The sequence below is a fragment of the Lepidochelys kempii genome, chromosome 14, assembly GCF_965140285.1.
Source record: "Lepidochelys kempii isolate rLepKem1 chromosome 14, rLepKem1.hap1, whole genome shotgun sequence".
Taxonomy (NCBI): domain Eukaryota; kingdom Metazoa; phylum Chordata; order Testudines; family Cheloniidae; genus Lepidochelys; species Lepidochelys kempii.
Window position 1 is genome coordinate 45002812 of NC_136393.1, and position 16192 is coordinate 45019003.

At 51.1% G+C, this 16192-nt stretch overlaps 1 protein-coding gene and 1 non-coding gene across 8 annotated transcripts; one reads left to right on the forward strand and one right to left on the reverse strand.

Annotated features, from left to right (window-relative positions):
* Positions 1-4666: 4666 nt before the first annotated feature.
* TRNAD-GUC (transfer RNA aspartic acid (anticodon GUC)) lies at positions 4667-4738 on the reverse strand. Its single transcript has one exon. It is a non-coding gene; the product is annotated as a tRNA-Asp (tRNA).
* A 174-nt stretch (positions 4739-4912) lies between these two features.
* Positions 4913-13262, forward strand: LOC140898045 (uncharacterized). 7 transcript variants are annotated; one of them, XM_078848524.1, is made up of 6 exons: positions 4925-5155; positions 6745-8784; positions 9460-9547; positions 10045-10171; positions 10760-10873; positions 11187-13262. In XM_078848524.1, the coding sequence occupies exons 3-6, from the start codon at positions 9524-9526 to the stop codon at positions 12587-12589; spliced, it is 1668 nt and encodes a 555-aa protein (XP_078704650.1). In that variant the 5' UTR covers positions 4925-5155; positions 6745-8784; positions 9460-9523; the 3' UTR covers positions 12590-13262. The 7 variants fall into 7 exon arrangements, with proteins under 7 accessions (XP_073167572.1, XP_078704650.1, XP_078704651.1 ...); XM_078848525.1 differs by having other exon boundaries at positions 6745-7463; XM_078848521.1 differs by having other exon boundaries at positions 6745-6972; positions 7520-9547.
* The last annotated feature ends 2930 nt before the right edge of the window (positions 13263-16192 follow it).

The following is a 16192-nucleotide window of genomic DNA, read 5'->3' on the forward strand; positions in this document are numbered from 1 at the left end:
CTTGGACATTTTCTCTGGGGATCCCAGACACAGAAAAGAGTAGGTGTTACCATCTTGGCTACCAATCCCAATGGTGACTGTCTACACTAGCAATTCTCAAACTATGGGGCAGGCCTCCGAAGGGAGGCAGAGGAATGTGTCAAGAGAGGCGTGACCTCTGTGGGTTGTTTGGGTTTTCTTTAAAGAGCACTGGCTGTGGGTCCCAGGTGGCTGGGGCTGATGAAGAAGGAACAGGCCTATGTGGGAGGTGGGCTCAGGCTCAGGCTCTCAAAAGCCAGGTGGAGCAGCAGGGCAGAAGTCAGGGTGGCAATGGGGTGATAAGTCTGCTGTGAACAGCGATATTGACGAATATCACTTTTCACTCCGTCACCCTTCCTTCTGTGCTCCTATTGGAGGCCTTCAGAGCTGGGCGCCTCCCCAGCAACGACTCTGTCTTTAGAGCTGGGTGGCCATATATGTGCTTGTGAGAGTGGGGGCCTAAATGACCACAGATACAAAGAAGGGGGGGCCCAATGAAACATTTGAGAACCACTGGTCTACACTCTTATGGGCACCACGTTTACAAAATGATAAATCTTCTCCAAAGTATGTCTTGTGAAGTATCCTAGGAAAAGCCATCGTCTGCAGAATATTATTGTCCTGTTAAAATGTGTCTATCAGCGCTGTCCATGGAGCCATGAGAGTTTGCTGTATGTTTGTTACATGCTGGAAAGCTGGAAAACGCCCACAGACTAGCTCTTTAGAGACAATGGTACCTGCAGACCAGCTAGGTGCTAAGTGGCCCTTAATTGCTTAGCTGGCCATTCACCAGTAGGTGAGTTGTGAACAAGAGAGTTGCAAAGGCTGGTAGTTCACTTAGGCCTCAGACTGACTGGGGGTGGGTAAACCTCAAAAAGGAGAGTGGTACAAAAGAACAAGGGAGAATTGCCTCCATTTTTACCCCTCCTCTCCCATTTTGACAGAAGGAAACAAGAGGCTTGAAAGGCAACAGGGGCATTGGACTGGCGAGGGTGGATCAAGACTGGAAGGAAATCCAGCCTGGGTACTAAGAACTGTGAACTGCCTGCAACAGCAGGTGAGGTGGGAAAACCTGTTTCCTTAGCTTGGTAAAATTTAGGATTTAAAATGCATTTTTAAATGTTATTTTTTTAACTAGTTGTGATCTTTTACATCTTTCTCCCTTGCAATCCCTGAAAATCCCCCTTGCTCAAGTTAATAAACTGCTCTTAGTATTTTGTCTGGAGCTGTGTGTTTTCATTGAAGTGTTTGGGGGATTTGACTTGAGAGAACAAGGCTGTGGATAATCAGGCCCCTTTGTGGGGATGACCCACAAATTATTGAGTTTGTCCAGCACAGTGAACAGACTGAGCAATCCAAGATGCACATTCCCGGGGTGCAAGGCTGGGAGTAGAAAACTGGCTGATGTTGCTATGTTGTTTAGGTTTCAGAGTAGCAGCCGTGTTAGTCTGTATTCGCAAAAAGAAAAGGAGGACTTGTGGCACCTTAGAGACTAACCAATGTATCTGAGCATAAGCTTTTGTGAGCTACAGCTCACTTCATCGGATGCATACTGTGGAAAGTGTAGAAGATCTTTTTATACACACAAAGCATGAAAATATACCTCCCCCCACCCCACTCTCCTGCTGGTAATAGCTTATCTAAAGTGATCACTCTCCTTACAATGTGTATGATAATCAAGTTGGGCCATTTCCAGCACAAATCCAGGTTTTCTCTCCCTCCACCCCCCAAACCCACTCTGGCTGTGGGAGCGATCATTGGCTGGACTCAGCCTGGGCAGCAGGAAGTGACTTGTGAAGCAGGATCGCTTGAAAGACAATAGGAGCATCATTGAGGAGTGGTCCTAGCTGGAAGGCTTTCCAGTGAGCATGGACTCCTGAAAGCTCTTGGGTGAGAGAAATCCTTTTGCTTGTAAGGGGACATCTATATACCAAACCTAAGTCGAGCTCTATTAGGTTGACTTTGAGCCACCACAGGAATTACTGCAGTAAGCGATGTCCACACTACCCTCCTTGGGGTGGGGGGCCTGACCTCACCAGGAGCACTTCCACTGACCTAAAAGGCACAATGTGTGGAGCGGAGAGCCTGATCTCTCAGCCCCAGTGGTTGCTCCCTCCCAGGAGCCTGGCTTCCCCACAAGCTCTGGGTGGGCTGCCCCTCTCCCACTCCATGTTCTCTGTCCCCCACGACACACACTCCCTCTCATAGGTGCCGACTCCTTGGGTGCTGGAGCACCCCCAGGGAAAAATTAGTGGGTGCTCTGCACCCACTGGCAGCCAAGCTTCCCTCTCCCCTGCCCCACCTCCTCCTCCCGCCCTGAGCACACCGCGTCCCTGCTCCTCCACCTACCTCCAGCGCTTCCCACCCGACCACTGCCAAACAGCTGTTTGGTGGCATTAGCATGCCCTGGGAGGGTGGGGAGGAGTGGGAACATGGTGCACTCAGGGGAGGAGGCGGGGAAGAGGCGGGGCCAGGGTGGGGACTTTGGGGAAGGGGTTGGAATGGAGACAGGGTAGGGGTGGGAAGAGGTGGGGTAGGGGTGGGGCCTCATGGAAGGGGTGGAGTGGGGGCAGGGCCAGGTGCAGACAGGGGTTCAAGCACCTAGGGGAAAGCAGGGAAGTTGGCGCCTATGCTCCCTGTTCCCAGTAAAGAGCAGGGGAAGCCACATGGGGCTTCTCCCCTCCTCCACCGGTCCCCTCCCAGTTTGACACCAGACCACTGATAACTACTCTGTCTCGGAGTACAGTCTTTCAACCAGTTGTGCACCCACCTTATAGTAATTTCATCTAGACCAATGAATTCGTCCCTGCTGGTCAGAGCCGAGTCTAACCCGGCTGCCCCCTGGTTACTTCCCTCAACTTTGGAAAGCCAAAGTTGTCCCCGATGCATTCCCAACATTTATTGCACATTGGGTGCTGTTACGGTGGCCAGGTGCCCAGTTTTCGACTGGAAAGTCCAGTTAAAAAGGGAACCTGACAGTGTCTGATCAGATCTACTGACCGGACACCCAAAGTCTAGTTCAGGGGTGGGCAAACCTTTTGGTCCGAGGGTCACATCAGGGTGGGGAAATTGTATGCAGGGCCAGTGCAGGGGGTTGGGGGTGCGGAAGGGAGTGTGGGGTGTGGGAAGGGGTGCAATGTGCAGGAGGAGGCTCAGGGCAGGGATGCAGGAGGGGTGCAGACTGCAGGAGGGAGCTCAGGACAGGGGGTTGGGGTACAGGAGGGGTGTGGGGTGCAGCAAGGGGCTCAGGGCAGTGGGTTGGGGTGCAGTAAGGGTGCGAGGTGCAGGCAGGGGCTCAGGGCAGGAGGTTGGGGTGCACGGGGGTGCAGGGTGTGGCGGGGGCTCAGGGCAGGGGCTCGTGGGGAAAAGTTGGGGCAGAAGAAGTTCCAGCACTCCTACTGTAGGGTCTGGTTTTAAATATTACCTGGTTGGCAACGCAAGTCTCTAGCTGAGAGGCTGTGAAAAATATTAACAAACATACAAATATCACTTTTCCCAGCAGCAGACTTACTAGCTAGCAATAAATAAATTACAATGATTTTGATGTGTCTATGGATAAGGGGACTGTTGGCCCCCCACTGAAACTTAGTGGGCGGGGGGGGGGGTGTTGAGTGGCCCTCTCCCAGTACCAAAAAACAGGGGAAGGGCCAATGAGAAATGAAGAACCTGAGACTAGTCACCAGTGCCAATGGGGAGAGGCCAAGGCTCTAGGTCAGCCCCATTGACAGGGCAGGCAGCCAATGAGGGAGTCGGGGCCTGGGGTGCCACCCTTGGTGTGAGCTGCAGCTGCCTGCGGGAGAATGGGAAAGGCGGGCGGGGGCTTGGGGCAAGGGGTTGGGGAGGAGGGAGGTCGAGCATCCACCGGCCAGAGCGGAAGTCGGCGCCTTGAGCAGCAGTGCTGAGCCAGAGGGAAACTGGAGCAGTCCGGAGCTGGGTGCAGTGAGCAGCTGGGGAGGGCGAGGGGGGACCCTAGAGCCTAGACCCTAGAGCAGGGAGATACCCCCAGCCAAGAGGGCCCCATAAAATCTAATAGACCCGGCCCACAGGAGGGTTAATCCGGCCCTGCTCACAGAGCGGGGTGACGTGTTTTCCTTTCGCCTTTCCCATTTTTTCCTTATTTTTTTTTATTACTTGCTGTTTAATAAATTGCATTTGTTCTGAACTCAATGCACTGGTCAGGGAAGCATCCAAAGCGAGGAGAGCACCCCGGAGTGGGGACGCCCTAGTCTCCGTCCTCAGTGATCGCAACAAGATTGGGGGTGAAGTCCCCTCCGGAATCCTGGGTCCAGCATCCTCAGAGTTTTGGGGACTAGTCCTTGAGGTCAGGCGGGCATCTAGGTGAAGGGAGTGGGAGCGAGGACTCAGATCCTTCTGCTATTAGAGTCCACGGGGGGGGGGGTGTGTGTATAAGCCAGGAAAGCTCCCCACAATAGTTCCTCCCCACCCCTTAGCTAAGTGCATATTTATTGGTTTTGCCAAGCCAGGTTTTAAAAACCTCTAAGGAAGGAGATTCCACCACCTCCCTAGGGAACCCCTTCCAGTGCTTCACCGCCCTCCCAGTGAAATAGTGTTTGCTAATATCCAACCTAAACCGCCCCCGCTGCAACTTGAGACCATTGCTTCTTTGTTCCATCAAAAGGACTTTTTCCTCCCCGTCGGGGAATCGAACCCCGGTCTCCCGCGTGACAGGCGGGGATACTCACCACTATACTAACGAGGAAGTGATTTAGAAGCATCCCGCCTTCTACACCCATGAGGATCCCAATAGGACCCCAAAGCCTGCGCCTGTAACAAGCCGGACAGAGAGAGGCGAAGCCTAGAGCGGTGGGTTGATCGCTAGGACCCGGGAGCGGCTGGGGGGCGGCTCTGGGGGGAGCGATCGCGGGGCTCAGGCCCGGCCGCAGGAAGTGACTCGCAGCCGCTGCGGGGACTCTGGCTCCCGGCGAGATCCCCGCGCCCCGGCGGCTGGTGCTGGGAGCCCGGATCCCGGAGCCCGGGCTGCAGCCGGGAGAGGGGAACCTCCAGCCGGGCCCTGCCCGCTGCTCCCCGGGAGCCTCTCCCAGGGCAGAGCCCCCAGCCCGGCCAGGGCCCCTTCCCGGCCCGGCCCCTGCCCCGGGGGGCCCCGCTCGGGGGGAAGGTAAGAGAGACCCGCCCCCCCCGGCACCCCCGGGCTGCAGGGGGCGGGTTTGGCCCCGGGCTGCTCCCCGCGGAGCCGGCTGCGATTCCCTGCCCCGGGCCCGGGAAAGCCGCCGCCAGCCCCCGGTGTGTGCGGGGCGGGGGGGAAACCCAGGGATGTGGGGGGCGGGGGGATAAAAATTCCCCCAGATGGGCTGAGCCAGCTGCAGAGGGGCGGGGGAGCCAGCCCGGGCCCTGCAGGAGGCTGGGACAGAGACACGTGCGGTGGACAGGGATCGGGGACAGAGGGGATAAAAGTCCCCCCCCCCCCGAGGGGGCTTTTTCTCCCCCCTTTCCAAGGATCTTCGCTCCCAGGGCCGTGTCCTTAAAGGCTCAGTGCCTCGCAGAGCCTGGACAGGGCCGCTCTCCCCCCTGTATGTTACTGAGCTGCCAAAGGAGACTTGGTCCATTGAAATATTTACAGACACCCCCCCCACAGATCTGTCACACCTGCTTCGAGTGTTTAAAAGAATCCGGGTCTCAGTTTCTGTGTCCGTGTCAAGCCGCCCCTCGCTTCATCCATGTGTCCTAGTCCCTGTCCCTCTGAGTTTGACTCCCCTTGGAATCCAGTCTGGGCAGTTTCACTCCTTTACATTAGTTCCTTCTGAAAATATTCTTTGTATTACTCTGAGCTCTTCATCCTACACTTCATTAGTGTTGTGCGGGTGGACGTCTTTGTGCCCTGGAATACATCTTTTTAATGGCAAATAATCATGGGAAATATTAATAGTTGTGAGGAGCTTCAGCAATCACATCTCAGGGTCTGTTGTAATTTGAGTTCACTGCTGACTGATTCCATGAGCTGGTCTGAAAACTCCTTCAATTTCCTTTTGCTTTCGCCAATTGTTATTTTGTCTCTCTATCCAGCACCCTAGTGTTTTTTCTCATGTCCCATTTGTGTCGAGAACTTAGTTCCCAAATATTAGCTAACAGACAAAAGTTTCAAGGTTGAAGGCAGCTAGATATTTTGAAATATGCGACTAGTGGCCTAAATCATTTTAAAAATCCGTTCCTAAGGGCCTTAGAGTGTCTTGTATAAAAATGCTTCTCAAAAATAAATTTCTGTGAGGTTTTTTTTGTTTGTTTTTTTTTACTAAGGTTAGATATACATCCCCAAGATAGACTGAAACCCCAAAAATTCAAACCCCGTGAGTTATGCACCCAAAAGTCTACAATTTAAATAAAGAAATAAATACATTTTGTCTTTCTTTTATTACCTTTTTGTGTCTGAGCCTTTGGGGTGTACTAGCTTCATAGTTTTACTGCTACCCCTTCCAAAGGATCCATATATCTAGAATGGTTGTACAGTCCTGTAACATTCAATGCCATTTTGCACTCCCAGGAACATGTGATTCCCCACCACCACTTAAAATTGAAAATTCATTTGGAAATCTTGTTTCTGTAAGTAACCCCCCATCCTGCACACTCTGAAGAGCCCACTTGACTTTCCTATGACTTCATTGATTGTATGCATTGATGTGGATTTTTCTACCACATTGTTTATGCTTCTCATTCCCTATGTTTTCCATTTTTTGTTGTGTTCCATTTCAGGGATGTTCTTCGTTGTGACACGTGTACTGATTTGTACGGCCAAAGTCAAAGAATTTTTAAAACGAATTGCTCTGTTTCTCCTTTGCATTGGTCAGGTCAGGGGACACCGTGCTGACCTCACCTTGTTTACCTTTTGGGGAAACGAAGGTACTTTGCCTCTGCTCTGTTTTTGCGACTTCCCTGGTCCTTCTCACATGAACAGAGAGCAACAATACCCAAAGTCCAAAGGTGCAAACAATTCGATGTTTAGTGGGGTGAACTTCCAGCAAGCATGATTCCAGTTTCCTTCCTTAGTGTCCCCCTTCCCAGCTTTGACATCACAGAGCCTTACCTGTGTCCCTGTTCCCATTTCTCCCCCCTTAGCAAAACATGATTCCTATTTCCCCACCCCCATTCCCTGTTCCCATTCCCCCCCCCACACACACCCCACTTCCTGATTGACTGCAGACTATATAGTAAAACTTGAGTTCTGCTTAGCTATACCTTAACCAATCATTTTACTGAAATTTAACGAACCAATCCTAACATATTGTAACATGATTATGTAACCAATTATATCCCACCACCTTAATTAGTTTACACCCAGCAAAATTAATTATACAGCAGACAGGAACAATCACAGAACCAGACAGAGATTATGCAGCCAAACAATAGGGAAATGGGGACTACAGTGATAGAACAACAAAGAAATGAGGATTTTACATCCCAGCTATTGATAAGTGAGTTCTTGCCAGACAGGATGCTGTCAAACTAAATTTCCTTTTGCATCTTCTAGGCACTTCCCTTTCTCTGGAGGCGATGGCCATTATCAGGACGGGATTGTATTCTGCACCAATAGCACCTGATTTCAATGTGACTAGGTTGGAGTGTGAGGAGGTGACCGTTCGCGTCCCAGCTTATGGCTGCCTTTGCTGCTTAGCCAAAGGCCTTAGCCTAAGCACAGGGCCTCAGACTGTCACAGTGAGAGAAGGCCCTTACACCCGCAGACAGTGATTTTGATTCTTTCTTTTATACCTCTATAACTCGCCAAGTGATAAGAATACACCTAAATTCTTAGAGTATAGGCCTTTACAGACAGGCCTGAATATCTATATCCTCCAGTCCCTCTCACCACTTTCTCTTATGTCCTTCCATTTACTTCTTCAGGGCTTGTCTGCGTGGTCTGCTGTTAAAGGTGTGAAGTTAATCCACATGAATTTCAGAGGTTTAAACCCCTGTGTGGATGCCCTCAGTCAGAAGTAAGGTGGCCTTAATTTTGACATTGGCAGTCAGGACAGCCAGACAGAGACTTTCCCCCAAACACTACAAATTATCAGGTCTTTGATCACTTCTTGAACATTTTTAAGTTTTGTATAGTCCAGGTGTAATGCACATGCGATGTTTCAAGTCCAAAGAGAAGGAGCGAAACAGTGGGGCGCTCATCTCATCTTCTGAGTGTTGCCTTGTGTAGAAACGCCATTACGATATTTCACAGCTTTGGCCTGACAGAATTTCAGTAGATGGGTTGAGGTGGAAATGTAAGGTGATCTCGCTCCTCTGCTGTCTCCTGCAAAGGACAGGACATGCTTCATGAGCAGGAGGGTGAAGGTCAGATAGTGTCATGGCAGATCCTGCTATGAGTACGGACAGTGTTGGCCTGGCTGCTCAGTGATCCCGTTTGTAAGGAACATAGCCCAAATGGCCGCACTCTTGTCCCATGGGCGTGAACTATAAAGACTCCTTTGGTCTCTTGCCCTGGTGAGAATGTGCCCTGAGGGAGACACACTACACCAGAGTCCTGCCTGGCTTCATTCAGAGCCATTCCAGAGCATGGAGATGGTGACTGCCCTAAACACCTGTCTCCTGTCCACGCTCTGATTGCCTCAGCTCTCAGGTGAATAAAGAGGGAGCGGCCGGGCCAGGTGGCATGTGCCCAGTGAAAACATCCGATGCAGCTTTGGAAACAAATACAGAGCATGTCTGGTAACCGCCCCTCCCTACTTCTGGATGCTTTGGAGCAAGATCAGCCCTGTGCTGAGACACAGCATGACAATGTGTGAAGTGAGCTTAGTATATTTTTATTACACCTGCCAGACTGTGCCTCACACCTTTGTGAGCATCACACTCACAGACACCGACATGACCATCCCCATGTATGACGGGGTAACAGACAATGCTGTCTCTCCAAGTTACATTTCCCTGGCAGAGCCTAGTTACAAGGGAAATATCCACGGGCAACCCCCTCCCTTCCCGCACACACACTGCTCCCAGCTTCCATTGGATTTTTTTTAAAAGAGACAAACTCATGAACTTTGGGGCTCTGATTCTTGAGTGTTCAGGGCTGCCCTAGGTCTTGGTCTGATTTCCAGGCAGGTTTTAGATCTCAGCCACACCGGTATCAGACCAGAGTCACTGCTGACTCTGGCAGGGGGTGAGTGCAGATGGGCCAATGGGATCAGCCTCTGCCTGGTTGTCCCCAGGGGCTGCCGGGGGAGTCCAGGGCAGCTCATTCTTCAGGTGTTGTCAACAGAGGGCTCCGGCTATTGCTAAGGGAGAGAGGTTTACACTGCAATGGGGGGTAATCCCCAAGAGTGGCCTCTTTGATTCTGCTTTTTTTAACGTTTGGCTCAGAGATACTGTTACTGGGAGGGTCTAAAGAGCCTGGGGGGAATCGGGGTGCGACATGGACTCCAGCCCCTTCTGTAACCTCCCCCATCGCCCCTCTCACCCCAACAGGCTGAGGAATCGCGTCCATATTTCTCTCCAGATCGGCCTGTCTTCCAGGAGACAGGGAAGGGAAATGTCTGTGATGGAGCCAGCTCAGGTAGGGGATTTTCAGGGAGCTGCTGCATGGGGGGAGGGAGAGGCAGGGAGGAGACAGGGTGTGAGTAACCTGCTGATTTTCTGAGTAGGACCCTTGGCAGCAAAGGGGAGAGGGACATTCCCCATATCTGAAAACACGACACAACCCCCCTGCACAGTGCTGGAGCCTGAACCCACTGGCCAGAGGCTGCTGTGAAATACGAAGGGAAGCTGTTAGGATTCCTGTCCCTGTCCCCAGATCAGAGCTCTGCTTCCCGTCTCAGCCTGTGGCTGGCAGGCATGTGGGAAATGAGAAAACCCTGGCCTGCTCCGTGTGCTTGGGGGACAAGGAGCTCTCACTTTCTTCCCATGCCCTGAAGCCTCCTGACTGCTCTGAACAATAGGGGTCAGATTCTGCTACTCTGGCCTCCCAGAGCTTCGAGTTTTTCCCCCTTTCCTGTGACTAGTGACATTGTGCTAAGGCAGCAGATGCTGAGTGGGGGACTCTTGTTGTTTCAGGGACCGGTGACCTTCGAGGAGGTGGCTGTGTATTTCACCCAGGGGCAGGGGGCTCTGCTGGACCCCGCTCAGAGAGCCCTCTACAGGGACGTCATGCAGGAGAACTACAAGACGGTGACCTCGCTGGGTAAGGGATTCCCGTCCCCTTGGTTATTAGAAGCCGTGGAGTCTGTATGTATGATTCTGGTCAGGTTCTTCCCTCGTCAGTTAGATCAGAGGGGAATGTTTTGCGTAATGTACAGCTGCTGTGTGAGAGAGACTTGCATCCCAGTGCCCTCTCCAGTGAGACATGGTGTCAAAACTTAATGGACATGTTAGCTCATCCCCATCCCTCCAGCTTTCAAAGGGGCAGAAATCATCCATTGTTCTTTCTGTATTGATTCCCATTCACACACAATCCTTATTTACCTCCCTTCTTGGGAATAACTCCAGCTCTTGAGAAGGCTTAGAAATAGGCAGGGGTTTAACGCCAGAGCTGTGTGCATTAGCAAGGCACCTAGACGGCACAGATCCTGGAAACTCCTAGTGAGGGTGTAAAAATTCTCCTCACCTCTCCAGATGTCTGCTTCTCCCAAGGGGGTTCAGCAACCATGTTCCCGTCCTCTTGGGTTCCACGTTCCCCAGCAGGGCACAGGGATATAATGTTCTTTGTGACAAGACGTGCTCTCAATCCTCCATGCACTCTGATCTGGTCTGATTTCCGCCCCCTGCACAGGATTCCCCCTTCCCAAACCTGAGCTGATCTCCCACCTGGAAAGAGGGGAAGAGCCATGGGTCCCGGATCTCCAGGTCTCCGAGGAAAGAGAGAGCCTGAGAGGCACCCGCACAGGTGAGGACTGACACAGAAACCATCTGGGGAATGAAGGAAAAAGTTGAAAATCTGAAAAATATGGTGAGAGTAACGCCCTCAGTTCTTCCTTATCTCACCCAGGATAGCGCAGTAGTCAGCAGAAATTGCTCACGGCTTTCCATCTGTCCTGTTATCTGCAGGAGTTTCCTTCCCATCTCTCCTTCCCTGTGAGTGTTTGGGTGGGATGTGGAGGCAGAATCCAATCACTCAGTGTTTGTTTCGGGTTTTCCCTCGGTGCTATTCCTCTTTCTCCCCAGCACAATGACTTCTGTCTGGATTGTCTCTCTCCCAGCAGGTGCTGAGCGAGTGAGTGAGAAGGAGGAGGGGAATCCTCATCAGGAAGTGCTTGGGGAAGTGGAACCACAGGGGACCTTTGTGGGAAGAGCTGAAGGGAATTTTTCCCAGTGCAGGGAACAAGGAGAAGCCTGGGGAAATTGGCACAGGTCAGAGAACCTTCAGGGACACCATCCAAGGAAAAAACTGGATGAATCTATTAAATGTGGGGGAGGAGACAAGGATCCCACAACCCAGCAGACAAATCCCAAGGAAGAGACATCCTGTCACTGCCTGCAGTGTGGAAAAGGATTCATTCCGAGATCACGGCTTCTTACACATCAGACAATCCATAATGGAGGGAAATCCCTTCAATGCTTGGACTGTGGGGAAAGCTTCAAGAATCGCTCAAACCTGACTAACCATGGGAGAAGCCACACAGTAGAGAGAGCCTCTCAATGTCTCAAGTGTGGAAAATGTTTCATTTGGAAGTCAGAACTACTTAGACATCAGTTAAGTCACACAGGAGAGAGACCCTATAAGTGCTTTGACTGTCTGAAAAGTTTCATACAGAGGTCAGACCTTCTTAAACATCAGGCAATCCACACAGGAGAGAGACCCCATAAGTGCTTCGACTGTGGGAAAAGTTTCATACAGAGGTCAGACCTTTTTAATCATCAGGCAATCCACACAGGAGAGAGACCCCATAAGTGCTTGGACTGTGGGAAAAGTTTCATACGGAAGTCAGACCTTACTCATCATCAGAGAATCCACACAGGAGAGAGACCTCACAAGTGCTTGGACTGTGGGAAAAGTTTTATACGGAGGTCAGACCTTATTCAACATCAGAAAATCCACACAGGAGAGAGACCTCACAAGTGCCTGGACTGTGGGAAAAGTTTCAGACGGAGGTCAGCTCTTTTTAAACATCAGGCATTACACACAGGAGAGGGATCCCATAAGTGTTTAGTCTGTGGAAAAAGTTTCATATGGAGGTCAGACCTTGTTAAACATCAGGTATTCCACATAGGAGAGAGACACCATAAATGTTTAGACTGTGGAAAAAGATTCATACGGAGGTCAGACCTTGTTAAACATCAGGCCATCCACACAGGAGAGAGACCCCATAAGTGTGTGGACTGTGGAAAAAGTTTCATACAGAGGTCAGACCTTCTTAAACATCAAATAATCCACACAGGAGAGAGACCCCACAAGTGTTTAGTCTGTGGAAAAGGTTTCATATGGAGGTCACGCCTTGTTAAACGTCAGAGAATCCACACAGGAGAAAGACCCCACCAGTGCTTGGACTGTGGGGAAATTTCACACAGAGATCACACCTCATTAATCATGAAAGAATCCACACAGGATCTAAAGTTCTCTGACACAGCGACAGAAAGTGTTAAGGAAATTGCACATCATTGACCTAGATTCAACCTTTAGAGACATGTTAGAAAAGTCCTCGTTAGATAAACTAGAGCTTCGAAAGGTAAACGTGTATTGTTAAAGACATGGAAGAAGATGGTAACTGTAGTAGTCGTTGTTTAGCTATATCTTATTAGAGGTTAACAATGGTAATAAACGGTCCCTGTCTAGGGCTGTATTCTGTGAATTCAAAGATCAAAAGGGAATATTAACATTTAGATAAAACTTGATTGTTATAATGTCATTGTTTGTCTTCTGAAAGTTTGTGATAAACTGTCTATGAACTGCTTTATTGAGAATTACCTGATGTTAATCTATGTAATTACCAGTGATGATTAGGAAATAGAAGGTTACTTCAAAAGCCTCTTGTTTAGCCAAGGACTGTGTGCTGTCAAGATGCTGCAAAAATGATCCTTTCTTCTCTGATCTACCTAAGCTTTATTTGGTGGGGAGTGTGAGTCGGAAGACGGAGATCTCCAGTCCCATCTGGACCGCCCTGACATTGAAATTTGGATATTGGACTATAACTTGATGAAATGATTCTGAAAAGGACTCTTTGCAATTCTAAAGCATCATCCCTACAGTGAAACTGACCTAAGGACTCTATGCGTGGCTGTATGTACAATGATCTTTTCACCAACACTCTCTCTTTTCTTCTTTTAATAAATCTTAGTTGAGTTAATAAGAATTGGCTGTAAGCGTGTATTTTGGTGAGATCTGAAGTATTCCTTAACTTGGTGGGTAATGTATTGAATCCTTTGGGATTGGTGAAACTTTTTAATATGATGAAGAAGATTTTCAGTAATCCCCATCATGTTGAAGTGAGCTGTCTGGGAGGGAGTCCAAGGCCTTAAGGGAGCTGTGCAGTCAATAAGGTATTGTAGAAGCTGTTTTGTTTCTGGCTTGGTGAATCTAAGTACTGGAATATCCACCAGTTTTGAGGATTGTCGGCCCCATTCTTTGCAGTTTGCCCTAATTGAGCAATCTCATTGTGGGACCCTGGTCACAACTTCAGAAATGCCTTGCCTGTGGGAAAAGTTTCATTCAACCATCGTGGCTCCTTAGCCCGCATGGACAGGGGGAATGCATTGTGGCTACCCTCCCCTGTGGGACCTTCAGTTGCCCCAGGCACGGGTGAATAATCCCCAGCTGCCCAGCCTGTGTGGGCGAGGCAGGAATCTGCAGCGGCACCCCAGCCTGGGAAGAGAGTGACTCAGGGCTCCCCAGTCCTCGGGGGTGAGGGGATTCCCCCATCGCTCTGACTCCAGCCACTGCTGATGGCGGCGGGGAATGCCCTGCATTTCCCCAGTCTCCATGGGGTCATGCCCCGGTGCTCTCCAGCCCATGGTGTCAGGGAAAAATCCCCTGCAGCTCTGCAACCGCTTCAGCTGGTGGGGAAACACCCCCGCAGCTCGCAAGCCACCACCAGTCCTCGTGGGCCCATGGCTTCCCACTCTTCCCAGGCATTGGGGAATGCCCTGCGGTTCCCCACAACCCGTGGGCATTGTGGAATACCCCTCAGTTCCCCAGTCACCATGCGTGCCTGGGACCTCTGGAGTTCCCAAGGACCCACAGATGCGGGAGGAATCCCGAGTAGCTCCCCAGGGGTTGGGGGCATTGGGGAATTTCCCTGGGGGCAGGGAGGAAATGGCTCCCCTTCCCCAGGCCCTGTGAATGGGGGTGAATACCCCCTAAGCCTCCCCGGAGGCCGGGGAGTTGGGAATCGCCCTTGGGAATCCGCCCCCAGTGCAAGGTGGAAATCCTTTGAAGCTCCCTATTCCTCACTTGTGTGGGGGAATCCAGTCTCCATGGCCATTGGGGATCCCCCTGTGGCTCTGCACTCCCCATGGGATATCCCCCATGATCCTGCAAGTTCAGGGGATACCCCACTGATCTGCAGTCCCCATGATTTAGGGGGACCCTGGGAGCTCCCTAGCCACTGCAGGCACCTGGGAAACCCCTGCAGCTCCCAGCTTGTGGGGGGAATCCCCTCAGCTGCAAGTGTGGGGGACCCCTGGACCTCTGGGCATGGGGGAATGCCCTGTGGCTCCCCAGCCATCGCAGACAGGGGCATTCTGCAGCTCCCCCATCTTCACAGGATCTCCCAGAGCTCCCCAGGGCCCATGGATGAGAGGGACCCATGGAGCTCGCTAGCCACCACAGGTGTCAGGGTAATCCCAGCAGCTCCCCAGCCTGGGAAGAATTCCAACAGATCCCCAGCCCCAGCAGATGGGGCATCCCCCACAGCTCCCCAGTCGCTGCCAGTTTGGGGGAGCCCCAGAGCTCTCCAGTCCCCCAGGATGTGGGGGACCCTGGTGCTCCCTAGCCCTTGCAGGCAGCAGGGTAACCCCCACAGCTCCCCAGCCTAGGAGAAGCAATCCCCAAGAGCTCCCCAGTCCTCTGGAGGTGGGGGATCTCCTGCAGCTCACCATGTTGTAAACATCTGTTCTCACTTTCATGTGACATTGTAAAAAGAAGAGGGCAGCATTATCTTCCATAAATGTAAACAAACTTGTTTCTCTAAGTGATTGCCTGAACAAGAAGTAAGTGTGAACTTACTGAACAAGATTGCTCCATTAGGGCAAACTGTAAAGAATGGGGCCGACACTCCTCAAAACTGGTGGCTATTCCAATACTTTGATTCCCCAAGCCAGCAACAAAACAGCTTCTACAAAACCTTACTGGGCTACACAGAGGCTAAAGCACAGGTCCCTTGAAGCAGCCCAGCCTTCGGCTCCCTCCCAGACAGCCCAGTGAAATATGATGTGGATTACTGAAAATCTTATTAATAATATTAAAAAGTTCCAATCCCAAAGGAGCCAATACATTACGCACCAAGTTAAGAAATACTTCAGTTCTTACCCAAATACACGCTTACAGCCAAGTCTTATTAACTCAACTAAGATTTATTAAAAGAAGAAAAGAGAGAGCATGTTGGTTAAAAGACCAACCTCGTCTACGCTATGGGGTTAGGTCAAATTTAGCCACGTTAGGTCGATTTAAAAATGACTGCATCCACACAGCCAACCCCATTCCGTGGACCTAAACGGCTCTTAAAATCAATTTATGTACTCCTCCCCGACGAGGGGAGTAGCGCTAAAATCGACCTTGCTGGGTCAAATTTGGGGTAGTGCGGACGCAAATCTATGGTATTGGCCTCCGGGAGCTATCCCAGAGTGCTCCGTTGTGACTGATCTGGAGAGCACTTTGCACTCCGATGCACTAGCCAGGTACACAGGAAAAGCCCTGGGAACTTTGGAATTTCATGTCCTGTTTGGTCAGCGTGGCCAACTCAGCAGCACAGGTGACCATGCAGTCCCCCCAGAATCGTAAAGCGTAGAATGTTTCTCGGCTCCCCCTATCGTCTCCGTCCCTGGGGTTATCGCAGATTAAAAGGCGAAAAAAACGCGCTCGTGATTACATGTTTTCTGAGCTCATGCAGTCCTCCCGCATGGATAGGGCACAGCTTAATGCATGGAGGCATTGAGTGGCACAGGCCAGGAAAGAATTAAGTGAGCGTGAAGAGCGGAGGCAGGATGCGATGCTGAGGCTAATGGGGGAGCAAACGGAGATGGTGAAGCGTCTGTTGGAGCTGCAGGAAAG

Bases quoted from the DNA above. Each gene is read 5' to 3' on its own strand.
- LOC140898045 (XM_078848521.1), top strand. From the start codon at position 9,407: ATGGACTCCAGCCCCTTCTGTAACCTCCCCCATCGCCCCTCTCACCCC. The intron at 9,548-10,044 runs GTAGGGGATTTT...TTGTTGTTTCAG, and splicing joins CTGTGATGGAGCCAGCTCAG to GGACCGGTGACCTTCGAGGA. The intron at 10,172-10,759 runs GTAAGGGATTCC...CCCCCTGCACAG, and splicing joins CAAGACGGTGACCTCGCTGG to GATTCCCCCTTCCCAAACCT.